The following is a 25,631-nucleotide window of genomic DNA, read 5'->3' as shown; positions in this document are numbered from 1 at the left end:
TTTTTGCAGTGATTCTTTCAAGAATATATTCATATTCTCAAGAAAGTCATGTTTTATCCAACAATATAGTTGTTTTTTCAAAATAAAACGTGTAGTTTCTAGGAAAATGTTAGACTTCAAAAATCAGATTTCATCTTATGAGAATTAAGTCATATTTTCCAAGATACAAAAAAAAAAAGTTTTTTTCAAGGTGAAAATTTGGAGAAAATTATTGTTTTTAATATATAGGCACATACTTTTCCTACAGAATAGAGTCAAATAACATTGTTTTACTTAAGAATAGTCATGTTTTTCAAGAAAATGTATTTTGCCTTAGAAAAGGTCTTAAAACATGAAACTAACATGAAAATAAGAAAGTCAAGTAAAACATTTAATGGGAAACAATTATTGTTTCCAGATTGAAAAGAACATGAAAAAAGTGACTTTTTTCAAAGTCGCAATCTTACCAGTAAAGTTTGCTTCTCAAGCTGGTAATCAAACTGCAATGTTTTCCAACTTTGTTTTTCTTGGTAGAAAAAGAGATGATTAGTTTAACTTAATGACAATACTGTCACATAGTTGCAAAAAAAAAAAAAAACTCAATTAAAAACATATTGCTAATTGTGCTTGTAAATCTGAGACATAAAACGGTTCAATGGCTGAAAGGGAAGATAATCCAAAAGGGACATAACATTAGGTACACAGTGCAATGAAAATAAGTCAGCTTGTGTATTTATTATTACTGTACTAAGTATTAGAATTAGGATGAAGATGGGGGAAAATTACACTCAAAAGTGAAAATTAACACCGCCTCTTGTCAGCTGGGGTAGGCTCCAGCTAACCGGTGAGGAGTATAGAACATAATGACTCACATTCCTCCTGACAGGATGTTTATTGGATTCTTGTTCCAAGGTAGAATGAAAGTTGAGTGAAGTCATGTCTGCAGTCAAACAAGTAAAGTACTGTGGTTACATCAGATATGTGCATGAAGGAAATAAAACAACATAGGTTCTTATAATAATAATATCGTTCAAATCTTTAGAGAAGAACCCAAACATTAGAAAAGGGTCACGGTGATCATCTTGTACAAATACAGTGAGAAAAACCATCAAAATGGAGATGATGTTTAGTGCAAACTAGGAAATAATAACCACTATTCAAAGTCCTGGTGGAGGGCTTCATCGTCTATTCAAGCTCCCGCCACCAAAAAAAGCAGCTTTAAAAAGTATTGCAGCATTCATCGTGTGCACAAGAGTTACAATAACCGCTCCTAAAAGTCACATCAAACAACTCAAAGTTCCGTTATGTCACGTGGGTTTCGTTCACATTCGCCCAACAAGTCAACAGTCCGTGGACTTTGAGACTTCCGGTCACACAATTAAAGTCAAAGACAGTTTTGAGGTAGAAGACAAGTCTTTCCATTTAACTGCAGTTCATGTCCGCCACACTAGAGGGCGCCAAAAGTCCCTACCAGCTCTGATGCTGAATACATGTTGAGTTTAGAACCTGAGAAACATGAACACAACAATCTCGAAACGTATCTTCGTGAGGTTTTGTACAAAAAGAACCAGACTAAAGTTTGGACCCACGTTCTCTGGAACCAGAATGGACTTCAGAGAGGGGGAAAGTAAATATACTGTATTATAGTGCTTTGTGTATTTCATCAGGAAAACATAGTCTTTTTTTTTCTTAGGAAAAACATTTAAAAAAAGAAGAAAATCTGACTTTAATTTAATTTTCGGGGAATAAAATTATTTTTTTAATTATTTTTCAAGACAGAAAATGTGACTTCTTGGGGAAAATGTGTCTACTGAGCAGGCCAAAATTGTTTTAATACGTTTCCTGTGTTATAAATAATCAAATTAAATGTAAATAAAACAATTTTTTTTTCATTTCAGGAAAAACACCTGACTTCAAAACCAAATTTTTTTAAAGTAATTTTTTCCAGAAAATTATTTGCATTTTTGCAAAACAGTCAGTTTTTCACAAAATAATTCATTTTAAGATAAAACATATGCTTAGGGAGTTTTTTTTTTTTTTTTTTTTTTTAAATAAAAACATTTTACAATCTTTTTTTTTTTCAAGAAAACAGTCATGTTTTCAAATTTGAAAAAAAAGTTGGACTTTTTAAAGAACATTTTGATTTCAATCATACGACAAAGTCAAATATTTTCAGAAACCTAACAAATGTTCTAAGTCAAATAATCAAATGAATTTAAATTTAAAAAAAATATTGTTTTCTTTTAAGAAAAACACCTCACTTCAAAACAACCAATTTTTTTTAAACTCACCTTTATAAGGTTTTTTCCCCCCAGAAAATGTTGCAATCTTGGGGAAAAAAAGTAAGTTTTTCACAAAACAATTCATTTTAAATATATAAAATATGTTTTTGATTTTTCTTCAAGAAAATATTTTAACATCTTTTTTTTTTTCAAGAAAAAGCCATCTTTTCAAACTTGGAAAAAAATTGGATATTTTTAAAGAAAAAACGTTTTTTTTTTTTAAGATACTTTTAATCTCGATCATGTGACAAAGTCAAATATTTTCAGAAACTCAACAAATTTTCTAAGTCAAATAATCAAATTTATGTAAATTTAAAAAAAATATTGTTTTCTTTTAAGAAAAACACCTAACTTCAAAACAACCACATTTTTTAAAGTCACTTTTATAAGTTTTTTCTTACCCCCAGAAAATGTTGCAATCTTGGAAAAAAAAGTAAGTTTTTCACAAAACAATTCATATTAAATATACAAAATATGTTTTGGATTTTTCTTCATGAAAAATGATCTCTTTTTTTCCAAGAAAAGGCCATTTTTTAAAATTTGGAAAAAAGGGGATTATTTAAAGAAAAATCCTTTTTTTTAAGATAATAAAGAGTCAACATTTTTTTCAGAAAGGAAACACATTTTCTAAGGCAAAAAATCAAATTAATGTAAATTTTAAAAATATTGTTTTCATTTATGAAAAACACCTGACTTCAAAACTGCCACATTTTTTAAAGTCACTTTTTTTTTTTTAAATTCCCCCCAGAAAATGGTGCAGTCTTGCAAAAAAAGTAAGGTTTTCACAAAAGATATTTTCATAAAAAATATTTTACCATCTTTTTTTTTTTTCAAGAAAGTCATCTTTTCAAATTTGGAAAAAAGTGGATATTTTTTAATGAAAATTAGTAATGTTCTTCCAAGAAAATAAGTTTGTTTTTTTAAAGAAAATGTTAAATCTTGATAATATGACAGTCACATTTTTTTCAGAAACAAAACACATTTTCTAAGTCAAATAATCAAATTAATGTAAATATAAAAAATATTGTTTTTGTTTATGAAAAACCCCTGACTTCAAAACAACCACATTTTTTAAAGTCACTTTTAAAAGTTTTCCCCCCCAGAAAATGTTGCAATTTTGAAAAAAAAAGTCAGTTTTTCACAAAAGATATGTTGTCATTTAAAATATTTTAACCATCTTTTTTTTCAAGAAAGTAATCTTTTCAAATTTGAAAAAAGTAGATATTTTTAAATAAAAATTAGTCATGTTTTTCCAAGAAAAAAAGTATTTTTTTTAAAGAAAATGTTCAATTTGGAGGATATAACAAAGTCAAATATTTTTCAGAAACAAAACAAATGTTTGTGTTTTATGTGTTGATGTGATGCTGTGTCAATGAGACAATGAGCTGGTGGAGTGGTTCCAAAATGAGCGTTCAGGCATGTGGTAAGGTGACTTCCTGTCCTATAAAGCGACGCAGGCGCTCCAGGTACTGACTGTACAGTTCGATGTCGTTGTGTCCCGCCCCCTCCACCCACAGGGGCTCCACTGCCTTGGGGCAGCGCTCGAACAGAGCCAGGCCGTGGGAGAAGTCGATCACTTCGTCCTCTGTCCCGTGGATGATGAGCACTGGGGATGTGATTTTGGACACTTTCTCGATGCTGAGAGGGAGATGGAAGTTTACTAAACTGCAGAGGGTAGCTGGCATTCATCAGAGGTCAGGCTGTCTTCAATTAGTGGAAGATTCCACTTGTCGTCAGACATTAAATCTCCCTACCGAAATAGTTCTTAGACTGTAAGAGATCATTCTTATCTGCTTACAGTTCTGGCTGTCACTAGCAAGCCATCGCTGCTGCTGGTGTGTCTAAATTAGCTGGTTGTGTGTTTTGGTCTTATTATGGGACAAATGCCGGATTTTTCAGACTATAAGTCGCAGTTTTTTTCATAGTTTGGCCGGGGGTGCGACTTATACTCAGGAGCGACTTATGTGTGAAATTATTAACACATTACATCAAATAATATTATTTAGCTCATTCACGTAAGAGACTAGACATATAAGATTTCATGTGATTTAGCGATTCGGAGTGACAGATTGTTTGGTAAACGTATAGCATGTTCTACCCCAGGGCAGCTGTGGCTACAAATGTAGCTTACCACCATCAGGTGTGAATGTGTGAGCGCTTTGAGTATCTAATAATAGAAAAGCACGATATAAAATCTAATCCATTATTATTATTATTATTATTATATGTTATAGTTATTTGAATGACTCTTACCATAATATGTTACGTTAACATACCAGGCACGTTTTCAGTTGGTTATTTATGCCTCATATAACGTACACTTATTCAGCCTGTTGTTCACTATTCTTTATTTATTTTAAATTGCCTTTCAAATGTCTATTCTTGGTGTTGGGTTTTATCAAATCAATTTCCCCAAAAAATGCGACTTATACTCCAGTGCGACTTATATATATATATATATGTTTTTTTCTTTCTTTATTATGCATTTTCGGCCGGTGCGACTTATACTCCGGAGCGACTTATACTCCAAAAAATGCGGTATTAGTCTGCACTAGGGCTGGGCGATAAAACGAAATCAATATATTATACCAAAAAAAAACCGTTGATAAAACGTTTGAAGTTGGTTGCATGAAAAAAGGCACTTGCTCTCTCCCGTAACTCAGCAATGCAGGAAGCGATCACTGATCAGTGGGAGTGACACGCTAACAGCCAATCAGGTAACAGTATCGACTAACAAGTTTGGTTGCGTCATCTTCTTTGCATGGGGTGAAAAGAAAAAGGAAAAATGAGGGCTACAGAGAGCAAATACATTGCGGATAAAACAGGAAAAGTCACCTCGACAGTATAACAGTTTTGGGGATTTTTTTTTAAACGGGCCGTAGTCAGACCGATGTGGACCACCTTGGCCGCGCTTACCCCAACACAGGCACTAAACCTGCAAAAAATCCCCTAAATCCTGGACTATAAGATGCTACTTTTTTCCTGCGGCTTATAAAACGGTGGGGCTGATTTAGGCTTGTTTGTATAAATGCCCTGTTGTGTAGCATGGGGCTGCTCCACCCGCAAGAATTGTGGAATGTTTTTACACCCCTTTCCCCACAACCAGGAAAAAAGACAAATATAGGAAGTGAAGTGTCGCAGACAACACTGGAGAGCCGCCGATTACAGCGTCTTGTGCCAGGTAAACACGCAACACAACGTCTACGTTTTGTTCAGGAGAGAACACACAGAAGCTAATTCAATTAATAACATAAGAAATTAATACATTTAACATACCGGTAGTTGCTTTGACAAAAACAGACTCCTTGAATCTAAATAAAACTCAAATAATGCAATTCAGTAGCAGCAGAAGAGAACGTCACACACAAACAAATGGACGGACATTGAAGAAGTAAAAAACAAACACATTTTGGGTGTACCGTATTTTCCGCACTATAAGGCGCACCGGATTATAAGGCGCAACTTCAATGAATGGCATATCTCAAAACCTTGTTCATATATAAGGCGCACCGGATTATAAGGCGCACCTATGCATCCATTAGATGGAGCTGCGCTAAAGGGAATGTCAACTTTATTAATAGATTACAAACCAGCGTTCTGACAACTCTGTTCACTCCCAAAATAAATAAACAGCTGTTTTATTATTTTCCCCGAGGTAAAGTCAGTGACGTGGTGTTTTGTTTATCTTTTAACAACAGCAAGGTATAACATGTACTGCAACATTTATATCACATAACTGTGCTGTAAAGTTCAAATTTGAATGACAATAAAAAGGAAGTCTAAGTCTAAGTCTACATAGTGGAGGGGGACTTTTCCCTGATTCAATAAACACGTAAAAAACAGTGATACTGTTACGGTAAATCAAACGTTAGTGCAATCACAATATAGTAACACTCGAAATAGTGCAGAGCAATAACAATATCAATAACTCAACGTTGCTCAAACGTTAATGTCACACAACACAACACACAAAATAAACATGTAAAGCTCCCTTTATGAAGTTATTCCTCATCCACGAATCCCTCGAATTCTTCTTCTTCAGTGTCCGAATTAAACAGTTGGGCGGATACGGCATCCAACATGTCCGGCTCCGTCTCGTCGAAGTCGTCATTAATGGAGTCAGTGTCGCTGCTGCTTTATTCCCGTGTTCTACTGCGTGACTGATCGTCTTAAGTTTAAACTCTGCATCGGAAGCGTGTCTCTTAATAGGAGCCATTTTGGGGTCTTTACATAAACAAACAAATGGAAATCAAAAGGGCACGCCTCGCGCAGTCATATATCCCAGCATGCACCGCGCGCTTCTTCTTCTACGGGGGCGGCTGCTTACCGTAGAAGAAGAACTTCCTCTTCTACGGGGGAAAATTAAGTTGGCGGCTGCTTACCGTAGTTGCGAGACCTAAACTTTATGAAAATGAAGTTTAGGTTTGTTGTGACTCAATATTGGTCCATATATAAGGCGCACTGTCAGCTTTTGACAAAATTTGAGGTTTTTAGGTACGCCTTATAGTTCGGAAAATACGGTACTAATAGATGAGAAAGTGAACTGAAAATATCATTACAAATATAAAACATAAAGTGGAAAGAAATATGTCAATTAATTAAGCAAAATATGTACACTTATCCCCTTACCATGTTACAGAAAAAAAAGATCAGTTAGAATAATATATAATGAGTGATACATAGAGTGATTACAAACACATTAAAGGCAGCCACCACAGTTGACAAACATACACAAACACATTTACAGACACACACAGGATCACAGTCAATAAAGTCGGATTATTGCGAGCATTGTTGCTTCCCTACTGTTTACTACTGCGGTAACTTCTAACAGAAATTTCTGCCATGTTTGATCGAGGAGAAATATGCTAACAGCTGATCACTGTGATCAAACTCAATTTAATCATGGTCAACAATCACAATCATATAATCGCCCAGCCCTAAAATTGAGTACGTTTTGAACGAGACAGTTACATGAATTTGGTTTATTTTGTCAGAAAAACTAACGTCAAAACGACAGCAATTGCGTGCATCCGGGCACAGCCGCACATGTACTTGGTAGCAGTCTTGGTGCCTGTTGTTTGGTTGGCTCATAGGTATCATGAGTTGGCCATACTCTCCTTCTACACGACTCTGCATCATGTGACATTATACTGACACCTAGTGACCAGTCAGTATACACTACTATAATCACAATCTATTTCTCACTTAAAAGAACAAACGCCATCGATTGGACTGATAGTCAACTATAAGCAAATACTGATCAGATTCAGCTATTTAATTCCTTAGACGAAGACAGCCGATTTAGAAGTAAGGCATTTGTTAAAACTCTTTGCGAACTGTTCACTTTTGTTTAGTTGAATTGCCAATGTAAGACTAGCTATGCTAAGACAGCGAATGAATGGACTTACTTGGGGAAAGCATCAAAACAGTAGGTCTTCTTTGTGTCGGGAAAAGCCACTCTCATGCCAGATGTCAACGGCGAGTGAAGGACCACGGCAGCGCACTCGTACCGAGACGCCAGGTCCACCGTGGGAACTGTACCGATACTCTGTCCGTACAGGATGATGCTCTCTGGGCTGACACCATACCTGGTGGACGTTGCACACATGCATTTGTTTTAAAGCAGTAAAGGCAAAGAGGAAACGTGTGATTATAACCAGAAACAAAACAAATGGCGACAGAGTGAAAGCTCTGCCTGCTTCATAGCAAACAATTATAAAACACTGCACTGAAGTTATTAATTCCAGCAATAAATACCTATAAAAGGCCACAAGGTGACAGTATTCCACAGCAAACAAATCTTGTCAGACATTAAATGGTGACTTGGTTTAACTATCCATCCATTTTCTACCACATGTCCCTTTCGGGTTTACGGTGGTGCTGGAGCCTATCCCACCTGCACTTGGGCAGAAGGCGGGGTACACCCTGGACAAGTCATCACCTCATCGCAGGGCCAACACAGACAGACAGACAACATTCACATTGCCAATCAACCTATCCCCAGGTACATGTCTTCGGAGGTGGGAGGAAGCCCGAGTGCCCGGAGGGAACCCACGCAATCACGGGGAGAACATGCAAACTCCACACAGAAAGATCAAACCCAGGGCCTTCTTATTGTGGGACACACGCACTAACCCCTGTTCTACCGTGCTGCCGGAATTCATACAAGCTGATTTTAATATTTTATTGGCACAATAAATATGTTTTTGTACAGTTTTTGTATCTTATACTGTGGTACCTCAATTTACAAGTAATTTGGGTTACAGGTATTTTCCCCTTCGGTTGAAGTCATACTGTATTTGTCACAGGGTGGTGCCATTTGAGCAATAAAGAGCTAATAAATTGTTAAATATTGTTGTTCCTGCCTCGTTTACACCAGTAAAGTACATTCTAATTAGACAGTTGATGTGCGCGTTCGAGTGGTGCTCAGATATCGACATCCTGCCCTTCAACCATCGGAAGTAAGAAAAATCTGCTGATGCTGTGTTTGATGCGTTTCAAAATATTCTGTCGAGTCTTCACTCAACAAATAGGATAATCGAGCCCCTTTGGTACACATCCAAACTAGGGATGTAACAATATGAAAATGTCATATTACGATTATCATTATTAGCGCGGTATTGATGAATGTGCTCAAAAAGTACCTATCCACACACTGAAACAAGTTATTTTTTAAATAACTAATATAAATAGACACACTGTTAGAAAACCCACTATTTTGCATGTTTTGTGTTTCTTATGCTTCAATGATAGTGTTTTAGTCTTAGTATTTTATCTGTTTTAATGGCTAAGCTTTTCCATCCATCCATTTTCTACCGCTTATTCCCTTCGGGGTCGCGGGGGGCGCTGGAGCCTATCTCAGCTACAATCGGGCGGAAGGCGGGGTACACCCTGGACAAGTCACCACCTCATCGCAGGGCCATGGCTAAGCTTTTATTGTTTTGAATAGTGGTTTGTACTGTAGTACTTTAAGATTAATTCAAATTAAAATTCAAATCTATTATTATTATTATTATTATCATGTATTATTTCGGGCGGACGTTGTGGCGTCCAAGTATAAAATGCATAGTATGATCACTCTCTCCTAAAAGAACACGGCTTGTAGGCTCAATGTGCATAATTGAATAATATCTTAGTTGCTTAGACAGCAATGTGTGTGTATATGTTTAGATTGGGGTATGTAGTTTCTTAATGGGGAAAAACCAGTCTGTTCGTCCGTCCGTGAGGTTATCAAAGTGCAGTTATTAATCACGTTTTTCCATCCATTTTCTACCGCTTGTCCCTTTTGGGGTCGCGGGGTAATCACGTTTTTCAATATCTAAAATTAAAAACGTTAATAAAGTTAAAGTATCAATGATCGTCACACACACACTAGGTGTGGCGAAATTATTCTTTGCATTTGACCCATCACCCTTGATCACCCCCTGGGAGGTGAGGGGAGCAGTGGGCAGCAGCGGTGGCCGCGCCCGGGAATCATTTTTGATGATTTAACCCCCAATTCCAACCCTTGATGCTGAGTGCCAAGCAGGGAGGTAACGGGTCCCATTTTTATAGTCTTTGGTATGACTCGGCCGGGGTTTGAACTCACAACCTATACTGCGGTTATCATTATTTAGGTTTGCTCTTTTTACAAGAAAAACAAGGCTTAATACTCCAAAATACAATTGTATTTTTTCAAAAGTATTTTAACAGGAAAAAAAGTTTGATTTTGCACAATAGCTTTGAGACACACATTTTAATTCTTAGATGGAATGTTTGTAGCGCAATGAGAATGACACTAATTATTTTCACCCCCTGGGGTCTCTCTGCCTCCACTCTATCCCACTCTTTTCTAGTCTCCAAGCATCTGTTCACACGCTGCTCTGCCAACCTGATGTCTTTATGGAGAACATGTAGCTACATCATCACCACCATGAATCCAACATACCGCGTGCGTAGAGTGTGCCAGGCGGCGTCGATGTCGGCATAGAGGTCCTTCTCAGAGGGTTTGCCGCCACTGACGCCGTAGCCGGAGTAGTCGTAGGAAAAGATGTTGCAGTTGATGCGTGTGCCGAGGCCTATGTAGAAGCTGCTCATCTGGCCAAGGTCCACCGCATTACCGTGGGAAAACAGCACCGTGAATCTGACGGGGGGGGAAATACACAAAAGGTGTGACAGCGAAACACCAAATAAAAAAGCCACATAAAAGAAGATTAGATTACTAAATCAAATGACTCATATTTAGAGGAAACGTAGACAACATGAGGACACATTTCTGTTATGAAGCCACATAAGCCCAAGGCTGCACACAAGGATATGTTTTCAATATTAAATTACATACAGCAACTGCAGATCATTCAAATCCCATCAAGTTTGTTTTTTCTAATAGATATAACAAATTATGAGGCCAATAAATAGAAAATACATTTCCTTTAAGTCATTTGGCAGCCACACAAACTAAGATAGAACACATACTGTCAGACCTAATCTTCATCAGGTCTAACTTATTAGAACACATTTTATTATGATTAATAATTACATGGGATGGCCTAAAATCTTCCTGTGATAACAATATGTTATCCAGATATATTTAATATATAAATAATAATATCATAATAATAATTATCTTTTACAATAATTTGTGCATTTCAAGCACAAAGTCTGCTCTCCTATCTCTCAAGGACCCACCGCATCAAAAACTAACCAATCACAGCTCTGCGGTCCCTGTTGCCGAAAAAATAGAACTTTTGGGAGCTGCACGTCAGGTTCTGCGGGAAGGTACGCGGGGGGAGGTCTATCGTAAGCCAAATCTATTTCATGCAACCAGAGGTGGGTAGAGTAGCCAGAAATTGTACTCAAGTAAGAGTACTGTTACTTTAGAGATTTATTACTCAAGTAAAAGTAAGGAGTAGTCACCCAAATATTTACTTGAGTAAAAGTAAAAAGTATGTTGTGAAAAAACTACTCAAGTACTGAGTAACTGATGAGTAACATACACACACATATCATATATATATATATATATATATATATATATATATATATATATATATATATATATATATATATATATATATATATATATATATATATATATATACACACACACACACACACACATATATATATATATATATATATATATATATATATATATATATATATACACACACACACACACACACATATATATATATATATATATATATATATATATATATATATATAAATACATTGATATATACAGTATATAATTTATATTTATTTATTTTGCCGTTTTTGTTTACATGTTAAAGGTGTTTTAATGAATATAAATGCATGTTTAACACATACAGATTCCTTTATTTCATGAAGACAAGAATATAAGTTGGTGTATTACCTGATTCTGATGACTTGCATTGATTGGAATCAGACAGTGGAGATGATAACATCCACGTTTTCAAATGGAGGAGAAAAAAAGTTCCTCCTTTCTGTCTAATACCACATGAAAGTGGTTGGTTTTTGGCATCTAATTTGTCCAGCTTCCATATTCGTTTTTTATACACTTTACAAGAAATACATTGGCGGCAAACTCCGTAGCTTGCTAGCTTGTTTGCGCTGGCTTTCGGAGACTCTTATTTTGAAAGCGCATGCGCGATGGAGCGGCACTTTTATTGTGAAGACAGGAACTGTGTAGTCAGTCTTTAGGCTTTTGACGGGATGTACGGTTGAAACAAAAAAAAGGGTCTTTTTTCCTTAACAATTTTGATTGACTGATTGGAACTTTTATTAGTAAATTGCACAGTACAGTACATATTCCGTACAATTGACCACTAAATGGTAACACCCCAATAAGTTTTTCAACTTGTTTAAGTCAGGTCATGTGACCGCCTGGCTCTGTTTGATTGGTCCAACGTCACCAGTGACTGCATCTGATTGGTGGAACGGAGTAACGTCACCAGTGACTGCATCTGATTGGTGAAACGCAGGCACTATGAAGGTCTGTCTGACAGACCAAAACAAACAAAGCGTACATTAACAGATCGATAAAAATTAGTAGCGAGTAGCGAGCTGAATGTAGATAAAAGTAGCGGAGTAAAAGTAGCGTTTCTTCTCTATAAATATACTCAAGTAAAAGTAAAAGTATGTTGCATTAAAACTACTATTAGAAGTACAATTTATCCCAAAAGTTACTCAAGTAGATGTAACGGAGTAAATGTAGCGCGTTACTACCCACCTCTGCATGCAACCCTAATAATTACCATACATTATTTTTGCCAAGTTAAAAAAAAAAACATGTCAACTTAACTTATTGTAACCTATTGATACACACAGCACAAGACATTAGCATACCCCCCAAAAAAATATTGATAGTGGGGTTTGCTTTTTTGGGGGGCTTTTATGAGACATGGGCGTAAAAAAAAAAAAAAAAGAGGGTGAAGAGTGAAGTTAAGGAAACTACATGGAATGATCCATGGTAGATTGTTTTGCTTGTACATTTTTCTGTGGTCAACTTCTTTTACACTTGTTTAAGAATTAAAAATATTATACTGGTAATTAAAAATTGCCTGCAGTCAAAAAAGTGGTTACGTTAAATTATTGTTTGACCCTGAAACAGATTTACTGTCATTATAAAAATGAGTACGGTAAGTGTAGTTTTTTGTGTAAGCTAATGTGGTTTCGAATTTGTATGTTTGAATTTGAATTGTGACTCTTTTTATAATGTATAAACAAAGAAGGTAATGGAAGCAATACATAATTAATTGCAATGGCAGTAAGAGCCAATCTTGGACTGAATCAACAAGTGAGTGGATGGACAATAAAAGCAGTTGTGGAAAAACCCTGTGAGCAAGGGTGACGCTACGTTGATAAGAGGATATGAAGGGTCAGCACAACATTTAGGCTTTGTTCACACTTGTGCTGCGGTCGTCTTGTTTGGACCTTTTTATTAAAACACTTTGGGCCTGATCTACTAAAGGTTTGAAACTTTGCATGTACTAAAACACGTACAAACTTGATAGCAAACGCAAAGATGATCTACTAGTGTGGTGTGGGCCAAGTAAATTGCGTCTGTTAGATAAGCAGAACAAGTAGCGCTATTCATTTTGCATCTTTGTCTTAATTAATATGCAGAATAAATGCTGATCATCAGAACACCCGCAATACTGGGATGAGAAGATGTAAATATATTATATTAGCACGCGTGCCACGTGATTTGACTCATCACCGTTTTGCGAGCATTAGTTTGCGTTTAATTTACCAAGTTTGAAAAGTATGTGCAAACTCAGTTACGCACCCGACTGTAAAGACCGGTGTTTGGGCTGCAAAGACAGACGACGGGCAAAGAATCCCCGTCCTACGTGTGTGCCAACACTCAACATATTTCGATTGTTAGAAATTAATAAATATTAGACATATTGTACCCCGACTTCCGCCCGAATGCAGCTGGGATAGGCTCCAGTCACCCCCGCTCTCGAGCTGTAAGAAATGGATGGATGGATAGACATATTGTCTTTTCAGCAACATCCTTTTATAATTTTATAGCTGCTGGATGACTTAAAAGACTGAATAAAACAAATTAAATTGATGCGTTTTGGTGTCTGCTGGCATTTTTTTTTATGTTGTTTGTTTTTTCAAATATAAAATAAATTAACATAATTCCTATGTGAACAAAACTTCTTGCAATATGCATTTTCTTGCATATTATTGTCTTATATCTGCAGTCAGTACCACAGCCAGTGCTGGGGGAAAAAGTGAAGTGAAGTGAATTACATTTATATAGCGCCTTTCTCTAGTGACTCAAAGCGCTTTACATAGTGAAACCCAATATCTAAGTTACATTTAAACCAGTGTGGGTGGCACTGGGAGCAGGTGGGTAAAGTGTCTTGCCCAAGGACACAACGGCAATAACTAGGATGGCGGAAGCGGGGATTGAACCTGCAACCCTCAAGTTGCTGGCACGGCCACTCTACCAACCGAGCTATACCGCCCCGAAAAAAAAAGTGGGTTCTATGTAGATGCACCGCGGGAGTCAGGACGTCTGGTTTCTGAAATACCAATAAAAAGTGGTACATGTCTGCTGCTTGTTTGACAACAATGCAAATAAAATACATGAATGTGCAGTAAATAATCAAGTGTCTATAGTACACGCAAAATCTTAATTTAAATAAGGCGGTCTGCACCAGTTATGAATAGCACACGCAGTGATAGTAGATCACACGCAACACGCCACCTAACATCACACACAATTTAGCACACATAGCTTTGCGCCTGCTATTTGGATCTTAGTAAACCAGGCCCTTGGTGCAGTCCGCTTATTTTTCACACTGATATTTCTGTCATAGGACCAAAAACTTTGCAGTTGAGAACATTTGCATAAAGTACGGACCTGATTGGCAGCATTCGTGACATATTGTGTGATGCAACTCAAATAATACAAAGCAAAATGGCATCTGCTGGGTTGAATACTTAGGCTATGTTCAGTTAGGAATTCACCAAAAGCTTCTAAATATACTTTAAGAGCGTGCCATTGTCACAGAGGAACAGAGGAATTTGCTTGCACTAGCTTGTCTGGTACACACTATGGTTCAGATGACTTGAGACAATTAATTGTACTACCAAGGCAAACGCACCAAAGTCGCTTTTACCTAAACAGTGAGAACACACCTGGAATTAGGAGCACAGCGGATGTACATGCAGCCGATTTTGTTCCCTCTGCTGGATTGAGCGAGCGCCACCTCGATGGTGTCCAGCTCCCTCTGCGAGTACTGGAACTCAGCGCGCTCCGTCAGATGAAGTTTCCATTTTCCCTCTGACGGTGCGCTCCCGGCGACGGCCACGCCGCTTCTAGGCCGCAGGCTCGAAGCCCTCGTCGGCCCCGCAGCGTTGGGGCCCGGTTCTGCATCCGGGATGAAGGCGTACGTGGGCTCCGGGGGAAGGAAGGCTAGCTTGGCTGCGATACGGCTTGGACAAGGCGGGCAGCAGAACAGGCCACAGAGCTCACTGATAGACAGGCTATCCATCCTTCACTGAGTAGCAAGAAGACAAGAATGAAGCACAGGGCAGCAAAGACGATGAACACTTTTGTACAAACATCCATCATTAATACTATTGTTAATGAGATGTTCAGATATTGTCAGATGAATAAGTACAAAAGGAATGCATGGAGGCTTTGTGCCATGTTTTTCTTCTTCAGATAGCAAACGCATTGACTTAACAGTGCAGCTGATGGTTAATAATCAGGGACGGCCCCAGGCATCAACAATCTATGCGGTTGTTTAGGCCCACAGCCATTAGAAGGGCGGGGGTGTGGGGGGTCACATGATTATGGTGACTGGCCACTCCAGTAGCTGATAATCACCGTGGTCGTCGTGCTCTGCAGGAGTTTGCTTGTTTTACTTTGATGGACAGAATTTCTTCATGGATACAATTATACTTTGTCCCAGCTCAATGAGTTAACATGTACTTTGTAATAGTTTTAGTTCGGTTTAGCAGCATAGCGGCAGCATCCATTCAAACGACTATAAATAGAATTGATCATTTAGTATCGCTTCCAACACTTTCAACGTGGCATTTTAACTAAAACGACCGTAATATTGAATTTTTTATTGAGGTAAATCTTTTTTCTGATAATATAGTGTCGCAAGAACTATTACTAGTTTTTGTCCATTTATTGTGTTTTCTTTTACTTTTTCAATTAATGCATTAGTGGCATAGCAGTTGTGATTTGCCTTCCCACTTGGACCTGTCAAACATCTGCAGAGACTACTCCCACCCCCACCAAGGACTGTTTTCACTGCTGGACTCTAGAAAGAGGTTCCCGCAGCCTCCGAAGCAAAACCTCCAGGTTCTGTAACAGCTTCTTCCCTCAGGCCGTAAAACTCTTGAACGCATCATAATAATCCCTTCAATTCCCCCCCAAAATGGATTAACTGGCTGGAATATAAAGACAATATAACATACATCCATAAACGTGGATGCATATGCAAAAGTGCAATATATTTATCTGTACAGTAATCTATTTATTTATATCTGCACCTTATTTCTTTTTTTATCCTGCACTACCATGAGCTAAATGCAATGAAATGTCATTCTTATCTGTACTGTAAAGTTCAAATTTGAATGACAATAAAAAGGAAGTCTAAGTCAAATATTTATTTTATATTTTCATACAAACTTTTGACTGGAATATAAACACATGACTATTGATGCTATTGGACTGAACTGAATTGTTGTTTTCAATGTAATATTTTTTGTTTATTTTTAATATGTGATTATTTATGGTAAAAATAAATCTGTACATAACTTGTAAAACAGGGATAACACATTGGGTTAGATCTAGAGCTGCAACAACTAATCGAATAAAATTGATTATAAAAATAGTTGGCGATTAATTTAGTCATCGATTCGTTGGATCTATGCTATGCGCAAAGGCATTTTTTATGTCTTTTTTTTTTATATAAACCTTTATTATAAACTGCAACATGTACATACAGCTGAGAAACAATAATCAAAATTAGTTGGTGCCAGTATGCTGGTTTTTTTTCCAATAAAATACTGGAAAGGATAGAAATGTAGTTTGTCTCTTTCATCCGATTATTAATCGATTAATCGAAGTAATAATCGACAGATTAATCGATTATCAAATTAACTGTTAGTTGCAGTCCTAGTTAGATCTAATTCAACTTTGTCATTGCACATGTCACAAGTACACAGCAACAAAATACATCTAACCAGAAGTGCTTAGGCAGTGAAACAAATATCTCATTTAGAATATACATGATATAAATACACATGGTACGTGTATATAGTACAAATGAATGAGAATGAATGATGGATTATTTCTTAATGTTTAATTTCAAACCTTCTTGAACATAATTTTTGTTGGTTGTGTCTTTTATCCACACACTCCCATAGCCAGATCTACTTCTGGTCTCCAAGAGTAAAACACAGTAAACCCTTGTTTATCGCTTTTAATTGGTTCTGGGCATGACCGTGGTGAATGAATTCCCACAGATTATTAGTTATGAATGGAATATAATATAATACACACAAACAGTTTATTCTATCCTTCCAGAGGAGCAGAAAAAAATACTCGGTCCTGCCACTTGAGGTTCGTAACGGCGGCTGAACGGCTACACCGCGTAACATCTCGCCTTTTGCTGCCTATCAATACCTACAGGCAGGTGTCTGTGACGCCACTGACATGACTCGTGGAAAAGACAATCATTTTGCCTTGCAGAACGACTACTTTTTTTTTGTATTTCTAGAAAGGAACAACACATCAGGTTGCCTTGCAGAACGACTACTTTTTTTTTGTATTTGTAGAAAGGAACAACACAACAGTAACATCATCCCTGGCGAGTGTTATACAAACACACATCCACTCCCGCAAACCATTTCCCTGCTTCCCGGGCCCCCGCATCAGCTGGTATTTGACACAGAGTCCTAAATAGCCGTCCAAGATATGCTTGTATCATGATTCTTTGATTTTGGGCCCGGAATCAGCATGTCCGAAACCACTTGTGTCACCGAGGTGAAATTGCGTCTGAAAACCTTTGACAATTGACTTCAGATCTGTTCCCCGCCAATTAGGACGTTTTAAAATTTGAAAACGGGTACATTTTTTTGATAGTAATTTATTTTGTGTTTGTGCATGACTGGATGTCCCACACAAGCACATTTTAGCTAAATTGATCTCTCGTGTTTCGCCATTTGGCAAGTATAGAAGCTCTGCTTATATTTAGCGTTGGGATGCAGTATGCTACTGGCATAGCACTGCCGTGCACAAGGGGTCCGCTAGCGGTGGAAATCGACACATTGACTTGTATGGAAATGGAAAGAGTTGGCGGCCGTGGCAGCGTCGTTCCGCCTCCAGTGGAAATCCTGGGTTACACACGTAAGAAGGTGAAGTGGCAACACATACTGAAGCCTCATGATCGATTTGTGTGCAAATGTAGTGGTTTTTACTCAACTAAATGTTAAAATGTGATTTTAATTATGCAGAAAACACATTTATCCATCCATCCATTTCTACCGCTTGTCCCTTTCGGGGTGGCGGGGGGTGCTGGAGCCTATCTCAGCAGCCTTCAGACTTCTGGACAAGTCCCCACCTCATCACAGGGCCAACACAGATAGAGAACATTCACACTCACATTCACACACTAGGGCCAATTTTTAGTGTGGCCAATCAACCTATAACACAGTTTAATGGCCAAAAATTGCTATACAATTTATGGTTTTATTATTCGTTTTTTTTCTCAATATGACATGTGTCTAGGGATAATGCTCGAAACCGGTTTTCCTGGTTGTTCGATAAGAAAAGAACCGAGTCCTCTGACTCGAATCCCTTTTTGAGAACCGGTACCCGTTATCGAGACCACTATAGGCGTATATTTCTAACAGTGTTAAAGTTGTTTATAAGGGCACCCTCAGTCTAACCTGTATCGCTGTTGATAAAGTATGCGTTGCATTCACGTGAGTGTGCGTAGCAAAGCTGCACATATCTTACGGCTGGGCCGGCACGTTGTTAGAATGGATGAAAAGCGGACGTTACGACAGCTCGTAGAGCAGTGATCCCCAACCACCGGGCCTCTGCCCGGTACCAGTTTGCGGACCGATTGGTACCAGGCCGCACAAGAAATAAATTAAAAAATATATATATATTTTTTAATTAAATCAACATAAAAAACACAATATATACATTATATATCAATATAGATTAATACAATCTGCAGGGATACAGTCCGTAAGCACACATGATTGTATTTCTTTATGACAAATAAATAAATAAATAAATAAACAAACACGGTTAACGAATGTAGCGCACATTTGTAGTTATTTCCCCACATTTCTGCACAATAACTCAGATATGGTGATACTATAGTAGCGAGTAGTCGAGAATGTGAAGTGATTTGTTTTAACCAAATATTGTATGTTTTTTTCCATATACAACAACCTATCTGGACTCGATAAGAGAATCGATAAGGAATCGGTTCGATAAGAGGATTCAATAATAGGCTCGAACTCGATAATTTCTTATCAAACATCATCCCTACATATGTCGTCCCTGTATATAGTAATATTAAGGACCATTATGGGGCCACAAAATGCCTAGGGCCAGTGTTTTGAAAAGATGTTCTGCATCATAAAAAAATGCAATCAGTTGCGTAATGCGATAGTTAGCAACATAAGTAATGGACGGATTGGAATGACATTTTTCGAAAATATCCGAAATAGGTTTAGAATAAGCGCTTTTGTAGTTTTTATTATTATTTTTCCATGACCTTGTCAAAATACTTATTGACATTCATTTTGTCACCATACAGTATAGACAAGTAACCAGCCATGCATTTTAGGTTAATCAAGGTTTATACCGTTTTTGTGTAAAATAATGCTAAAAATAACCATTATATGGCTATTTTTTTTACCTTAATTGCTATGGGTATTTTATTCGAGGAAACCTTCAGCATTGATGCGCATGCTCAGTAGCGTTGGGCAGCCCATTTTTATGGGTAGCAACCCAGTGTTAAAAAAAATTGCTGCTTCATGAAAAAAATGCAAGCAGTTGCATAATCCGATAGTTGGCAACATAAATAATGAACGGATTTTGATTACATTTTCAGAAAATGTCTGAAATAAGTGACATTGATTATACCGTTTTTCTTCTGGTTTGTTTCCTGGTATGTAAAAAAAAATTCTAAAAATAACCATAATAATAATAATCGCATTAATTGCTATGGTTATTTTATTCAAGGAAACCTTTAGCATTGATGCGCATAAGTGCGCATGCTCAGTAGCGTTGAGCAAAAAGTTATCCTGGGTAGCAAATGTTTACAGAACATCAGTGTTCTGAAAAAATGTGCTGCTTCATAATAAATGGGATCAGCTTCATAATCCGATAGTTAGCAACATAAGTAATTGATGGATTTTTATGACATTTTCAGAAACAGTCCGAAATAGGTCAGCTTTTGTGATTATTATTCACATATGAGCTTGTCAAAATACTTACTGTTGACATTCATTCTGTCACCATACAGTTTAGACAAGGAGCCCTACACTTTAGGCTAACCAATGATTATACAGTTTTTGTTTTGGTTTGTTTCTTGGTATGTCAAATAATGCTAAGAATAACCACAATATACACTAAATTTCCAAAAGTATTTGGCCACTTGCCTTGACTCACATATGAACTTGAAGTGCCATCCCATTCCTGACCCATAGGGTTCAATATGTCAATCCACCTTTTGCAGTTATTACAGCTTCAACTCTTCTGGGAAGGTTGTCCACAAGGTTGCAGAGTGTGTTTATAGGAATTTTCCACCATTCTTCCAAAAGCGCATTGGTGAGGTCACACACTGATGTTGGTGGAGAAGGCCTGGCTCTCAGTCTCCGTTCTAATTCATCCCAAAGGTGTTCTATCGGGTTCAGGTCAGGACTCTGTGCAGGCCAGTTAAGTTCATCTACACCAGATTCTGTCATCCATGTCTTTATGGACCTTGCTTTGTGCACTGGTGCACAGTCATGTTGGAAGAGGACGGAGCCCGCTCCAAACTGTTCCCACAACGTTGGGAGCATGGAATTGTCCAAAATGTTTTGGTATCCTGGATCATTCAAAGTTCCTTTCACTGGAACTAAGGGGCTAAGCCCTACTCCTGAAAAACAACCCCACACCATAATTCCTCCTCCACCAAATTTCACAATGCACTCCGAAATGTACAGTTCTCCTAGCAACCTCCAAACCCAGACTCGTCCATCAGATTGCCAGATGGAAAAGCATGATTCATCACTCCAGAGAAGGCGTCTCCACTGCTCTAGAGTCCAATGGTGACGTGCTTTACACCACTGCATCCCACGCTTTGCATTGGACTTGGTGATGTATGGCTTAGATGCAGCTGCTCGGCCATGGAAACCCATTCCATGAAGCTACTATACGTGGGCTAATTGGAAGTTCACATGAAATTTGTAGCTCTGTAGCAACTGAATCCTCTCTGTCAGTTCACGTGGCCTACCACTTTGTGGTTGAGTTGCTGTTGTTCCCAAACTCTTCCATTTTCTTATAATAAAGCCGACAGTTGACCTTGGAATATTTAAGAGTGAGGAAATTTCACGACTGGATTTGTTGCACAGGTGGCATCTTATGACAGTTTCCCGCTGGAAATCACTGAGCTCCTAAGAGCGGCCCATTCTTTCACAAATGTTTGTAGAAACAGTCTCCATGTCTAAGTGCTTTATTTTATACACCTGTGGCCGGGCCAAGTGATTAGGACACCCGATTCTGATCATTTGGATGGGTGGCCAAATACTTTTGGCAATATAGTGTATGAGCTTGTCGAAATACTTCCTGTTGACATTCATTCTGTCACCATACAGTATAGACAACTAGCCACGCACTTAAGGCTAATCAATGATTATACCGGTTTTTGTTTTGGTTTGTTTCCTGGTATGTAAAACAATGCTAAGAATAACCACAATATAGCAACATTTTTATCCTAATTGCTATGGTTATTTTGTTGGCCAAATACTTTTGGCAATATAGTGTATGAGCTTGTCAAAATACTTCCTGTTGACATTCATTCTGTCACCATACAGTATAGACAACGAGCCACGCACTTAAGGCTAATCAATGATTATACCGGTTTTTGTTTTGGTTTGTTTCCTGGTATGTAAAATAATGCTAAGAATAACCACAATATAGCAAAAATGTTATCCTAATTGCTATGGTTATTTTGTTGGCCAAATAGTTTTGGCAATATAGTGTATGTGCTGGTCAAAATACTTCCTGTTGACATTCATTCTGTCACCATACAGTATAGACAACGAGCCACGCCATACTTGCCAACCTTGAGACCTCCGAATTCGGGAGATATGGGGGGGTTGAGGTGGGGGGGGGGGGGGGGGGGGGTTTGGTGGTAACGTGGGTGTATATTGTAGCGTCCCGGAAGAGTTAGTGCTGCAAGGGGTTCTGGGTATTTGTTCTGTTGTGTTGCGGTGCGGATGTTCTCCCGAAATGTGTTTGTCATTCTTGTTTGGTGTGGGTTCACAGTGTGGCGCATATTTGTAACAGTGTTAAAGTTGTTTATACGGCCACCCTCAGTGTAACCTGTATGGCTGTTGATCAAGTATGCCTTGCATTCACTTGTGTGTGTGTGTGGGCTTCATATACTATGTGATTTGGGCGGCACGCTGTTTGCATGGAGCAAAAAGCGGACGTGACGACAGGTTGTAGAGGACGATAAAGGCAGTGCCTTTAAGGCACGCCCCCAATATTGTTGTCCGGGTGGAAATCGGGAGAAATTCGGGAGAACGGTTGCCCCGGGAGATTTTCGGGAGGGGCACTGAAATTCTGCAGTCTCCCAGGAAAATCGGGAGGGTTGGCAAGTATGAGCCACGCACTTAAGGCTAATCAATGATTATACCGTTTTTGTTTTGGTTTGTTTCCTGGTAAGTAAAATAATGCTAAGAATAACCACAATATAGCAACATCTTTATCCTAATTGCTATGGTTATTTTGTTGGAGGAAAACTTAAGCGTTCGTGCGCATGCACAGTCGCGTTAGGTAGCAAACCTATCAGACTATTATGACTAGAGATGTCCGATAATATCGGATTATCGGCCGATAAATGCTTTAAAATGTAATATCGGAAATTATCGGTATCGTTTTTTTTATTATCGGTATCGCTTTTTTTTTAAAATTAAATCAACATAAAAAAGCACAAGATACACTTACAATTAGTGCACCAACCCAAAAACCTACCTCCCCCATTTATACTCATTCACACAAAAGGGCTGTTTCTTTCTGTTATTAATATTCTGGTTCCTACATTATATATCAATATATATCAATACAGTCTACAAGGGATACAGTCCGTAAGCGCACATTATTGTGCGTGCTGCTGGTCCACTACTAGTACTAACCTTTAACTGTTAATTTGACTAATTTTCATTCATTACTAGTTTCTATGTAACTGTTTTTATATTGTTTTACTTTCTTTTTTATTCAAGAAAATGTTTTTAATTTATTTATCTTATTTTATGAAGCTTAAAAAAAAAGGACCTTATCTTCACCATACTTGGTTGTCCAAATTAGGCATAATAATGTGTAGGGCTGCAACTAACGATTCATTTGATAATCGATTATCTGTCGATTATTATTTCGATTAATTGATTAATAATCGAATAAAAGAGAAACTGCATTTCTATCTTTTCCAGTATTTTATTGAAAAAAAACAGAATACTGGCACCATGTTCTGGACATTGGGGGTGCTGCATACAGCAATAATAACACAGAAATGTAACTCATCAGATCAGAACTGAATCAGATATTGTACACGTTTCTGTTGTGAATAATAAAGGATTCATTTTAGGCTGCCTCTGAATAATAGCATGAAATATTCCAGCACCTTCATAACGTTTAGTTATAATAAAGCGTCACTCAAATCTAAATATATTTATATAGCTTTATCGGGCCCGGCTACATTGATCCATTATGAAACCATCCATCCATCCATTTTCTACCGCTTATTCCCTTTGGGGTCGCGGGGGGCGCTGGAGCCTATCTCAGCTACAATCGGGCGGAAGGCGGGGTACACCCTGGACAAGTCGCCACCTCATCGCAGGGCCCATTATGAAACCAACCTGAGATATTTCTGTCCGTTACGTTTATTTCCAAATTGGTAACCGTGCGTTTTCTCTCTCAAAACGGAGTCAAATGTGCCGGAGACACATTATCAGCCCCGCGTTGCAACAAAGGCATAACGTTAACGTTACTCACAAAAAAGGTGAACTCATGAATGCCTGTTGCCACTATGGACTTAAAAAGTTACGTACTGTGAGTTCTTCCCTTCATCCATGGCTCCAACATGTTTCCTTTTCAGGTGCTCCTTTTGACGACTTAGGTCGTACACTTTTCTCCATTGAAGCAATAACCTCAAGATGTTTTTCTGCTGAACTATCTGTACTGTTTTCCTGCGCCATTTTTCACATGTTTCCAGCAATGAGACGACGTCGTCACGTGAGCTGCACATGACACATCATTGGCTGGCTTACCTCCACCTCATGAGACGTAGCCTCAGCGCCGCCCTGGCGTTATTTTGTACTGTTTTTGTACTTATTTTGATTATTGTTTCTCAGCTGTTTGTAAATGTTGCAGTTTATAAATAAAGGTCTATAAAAAATAAAATTAAAATAAAATTTAAAAAATGAATAAAAATAAAAATAAAAAAAGCCTCTGCGCATGCGCAGAGCATAGTTCCAACAAATCGATGACTAAATTAATCGCAAACTATTTTTATAATCGATTAGTTGTTGCAGCCCTAATAATGTGTTAATTCCACGACTGTATATATCGGTATCGGTAATTAAGAGTTGGACAATATCGGAATATCCTTAATTATGACAATGTCGACTCAATAATACAACAAACATGCCTGTGTATATTAGTTTGTAATAAACATTATTATTATGTCCTTAAATGCTGATTTAATGTAATCTTTATTTACATTTTATATTTACTTTATTCGGTTTTATGTGTGTGATTTTGCGCCACAAATAAAGTTTCGGGAATTTAAACTGAGAGTAAAAAAATATATACACCTACCTGTTGAGTAGAGTCTCCAAATGTAAGTGTTGCTGTGGAAAATTTTAAAACGTCTTCTTCCCGAATGCAAGTCTGGGGATTAGTCGGTGAAATTCCCTATTGGCGAGAAAAAGAAGAAGCCGTGGTTCCGATCGAGTGACGTGGAAATGTTATTTCCTGAATAAAGTGACTGGAGTCCGGCTCACATCCATTTCGTCGAGAATTAAAACCGAAAATGGGGGCGTTTAAAAAAATGTCATCTCGAGTAGGTGTTGAAGTTAGTGAAATGTAAAACTGGGGAAACAATAAAGCACACTTGTCTGCTCTCCCCGGGTGAGAATGAGTCAACAATGGAGAGGAGATAATGCTAATTCTCACGAGCTAACGCTAACCGGGGGTTCAAGCTAACAAGACGGCTTTCCGGTTAAAAAAAATAACGTTCTATACTCGGTGTGACACAATTTTAAAATAAAATGTCATTTTCTCCAAGAATCCAGAATCGACGCTGACGGGGGTCACCTCTGTGTTTAAAAGCGGCGTCTTGGCGTTGTATTTTAATCCATGTTCTTCCTGTTTTGCCTGCTCGACCGTACCCGGAAGTGGCAGCTGGTCGGAAGTGACGTAAGGCGTTTCCACACGACAATTAAGGGAAACGGTTATCAGAAAAGAATGACATTTGGGAATTTGTGCTTTGTTTTAAAGATGTTGCTATTTGGATTTACACTGTATGAAAAAAAAATTGAAAAGGAATTTTATCTTTGTAACCTTATACTATTGGCTAAGTTTTATATTCATGAATGTAAGTTTCTCAACACCCGACCTGTTTTTTGTGC

General features: G+C 37.8%; 1 protein-coding gene across 1 annotated transcript; it reads right to left on the bottom strand.

Annotated features, from left to right (window-relative positions):
- Positions 1-855: 855 nt before the first annotated feature.
- abhd17ab (abhydrolase domain containing 17A, depalmitoylase b) lies at positions 856-25,398 on the bottom strand. Its single transcript, XM_061977959.1, has 5 exons — positions 24,820-25,398; positions 14,889-15,250; positions 10,192-10,386; positions 7,673-7,852; positions 856-3,899 (listed from the first exon to the last, which is right to left on the bottom strand). The coding sequence occupies exons 2-5, from the start codon at positions 15,242-15,244 to the stop codon at positions 3,674-3,676; spliced, it is 957 nt and encodes a 318-aa protein (XP_061833943.1). The 5' UTR covers positions 15,245-15,250; positions 24,820-25,398; the 3' UTR covers positions 856-3,673.
- Positions 25,399-25,631: the final 233 nt, after the last annotated feature.

Source organism: Nerophis lumbriciformis, linkage group LG18 (assembly GCF_033978685.3).
Source record: "Nerophis lumbriciformis linkage group LG18, RoL_Nlum_v2.1, whole genome shotgun sequence".
Lineage (NCBI taxonomy): Eukaryota > Metazoa > Chordata > Actinopteri > Syngnathiformes > Syngnathidae > Nerophis > Nerophis lumbriciformis.
The sequence above is the reverse complement of the archived record's forward strand: the minus strand, read 5'-3'. Positions and strand labels throughout refer to the sequence as shown.

Bases quoted from the DNA above. Each gene is read 5' to 3' on its own strand.
- abhd17ab (XM_061977959.1), bottom strand. From the start codon at position 15,244: ATGGATAGCCTGTCTATCAGTGAGCTCTGTGGCCTGTTCTGCTGCCCG. The intron at 7,853-10,191 runs GTATGTTGGATT...AACGTCCACCAG, and splicing joins TGGCACACTCTACGCACGCG to GTATGGTGTCAGCCCAGAGA. The intron at 3,900-7,672 runs GTAAGTCCATTC...TCTCCCTCTCAG, and splicing joins TGTTTTGATGCTTTCCCCAA to CATCGAGAAAGTGTCCAAAA.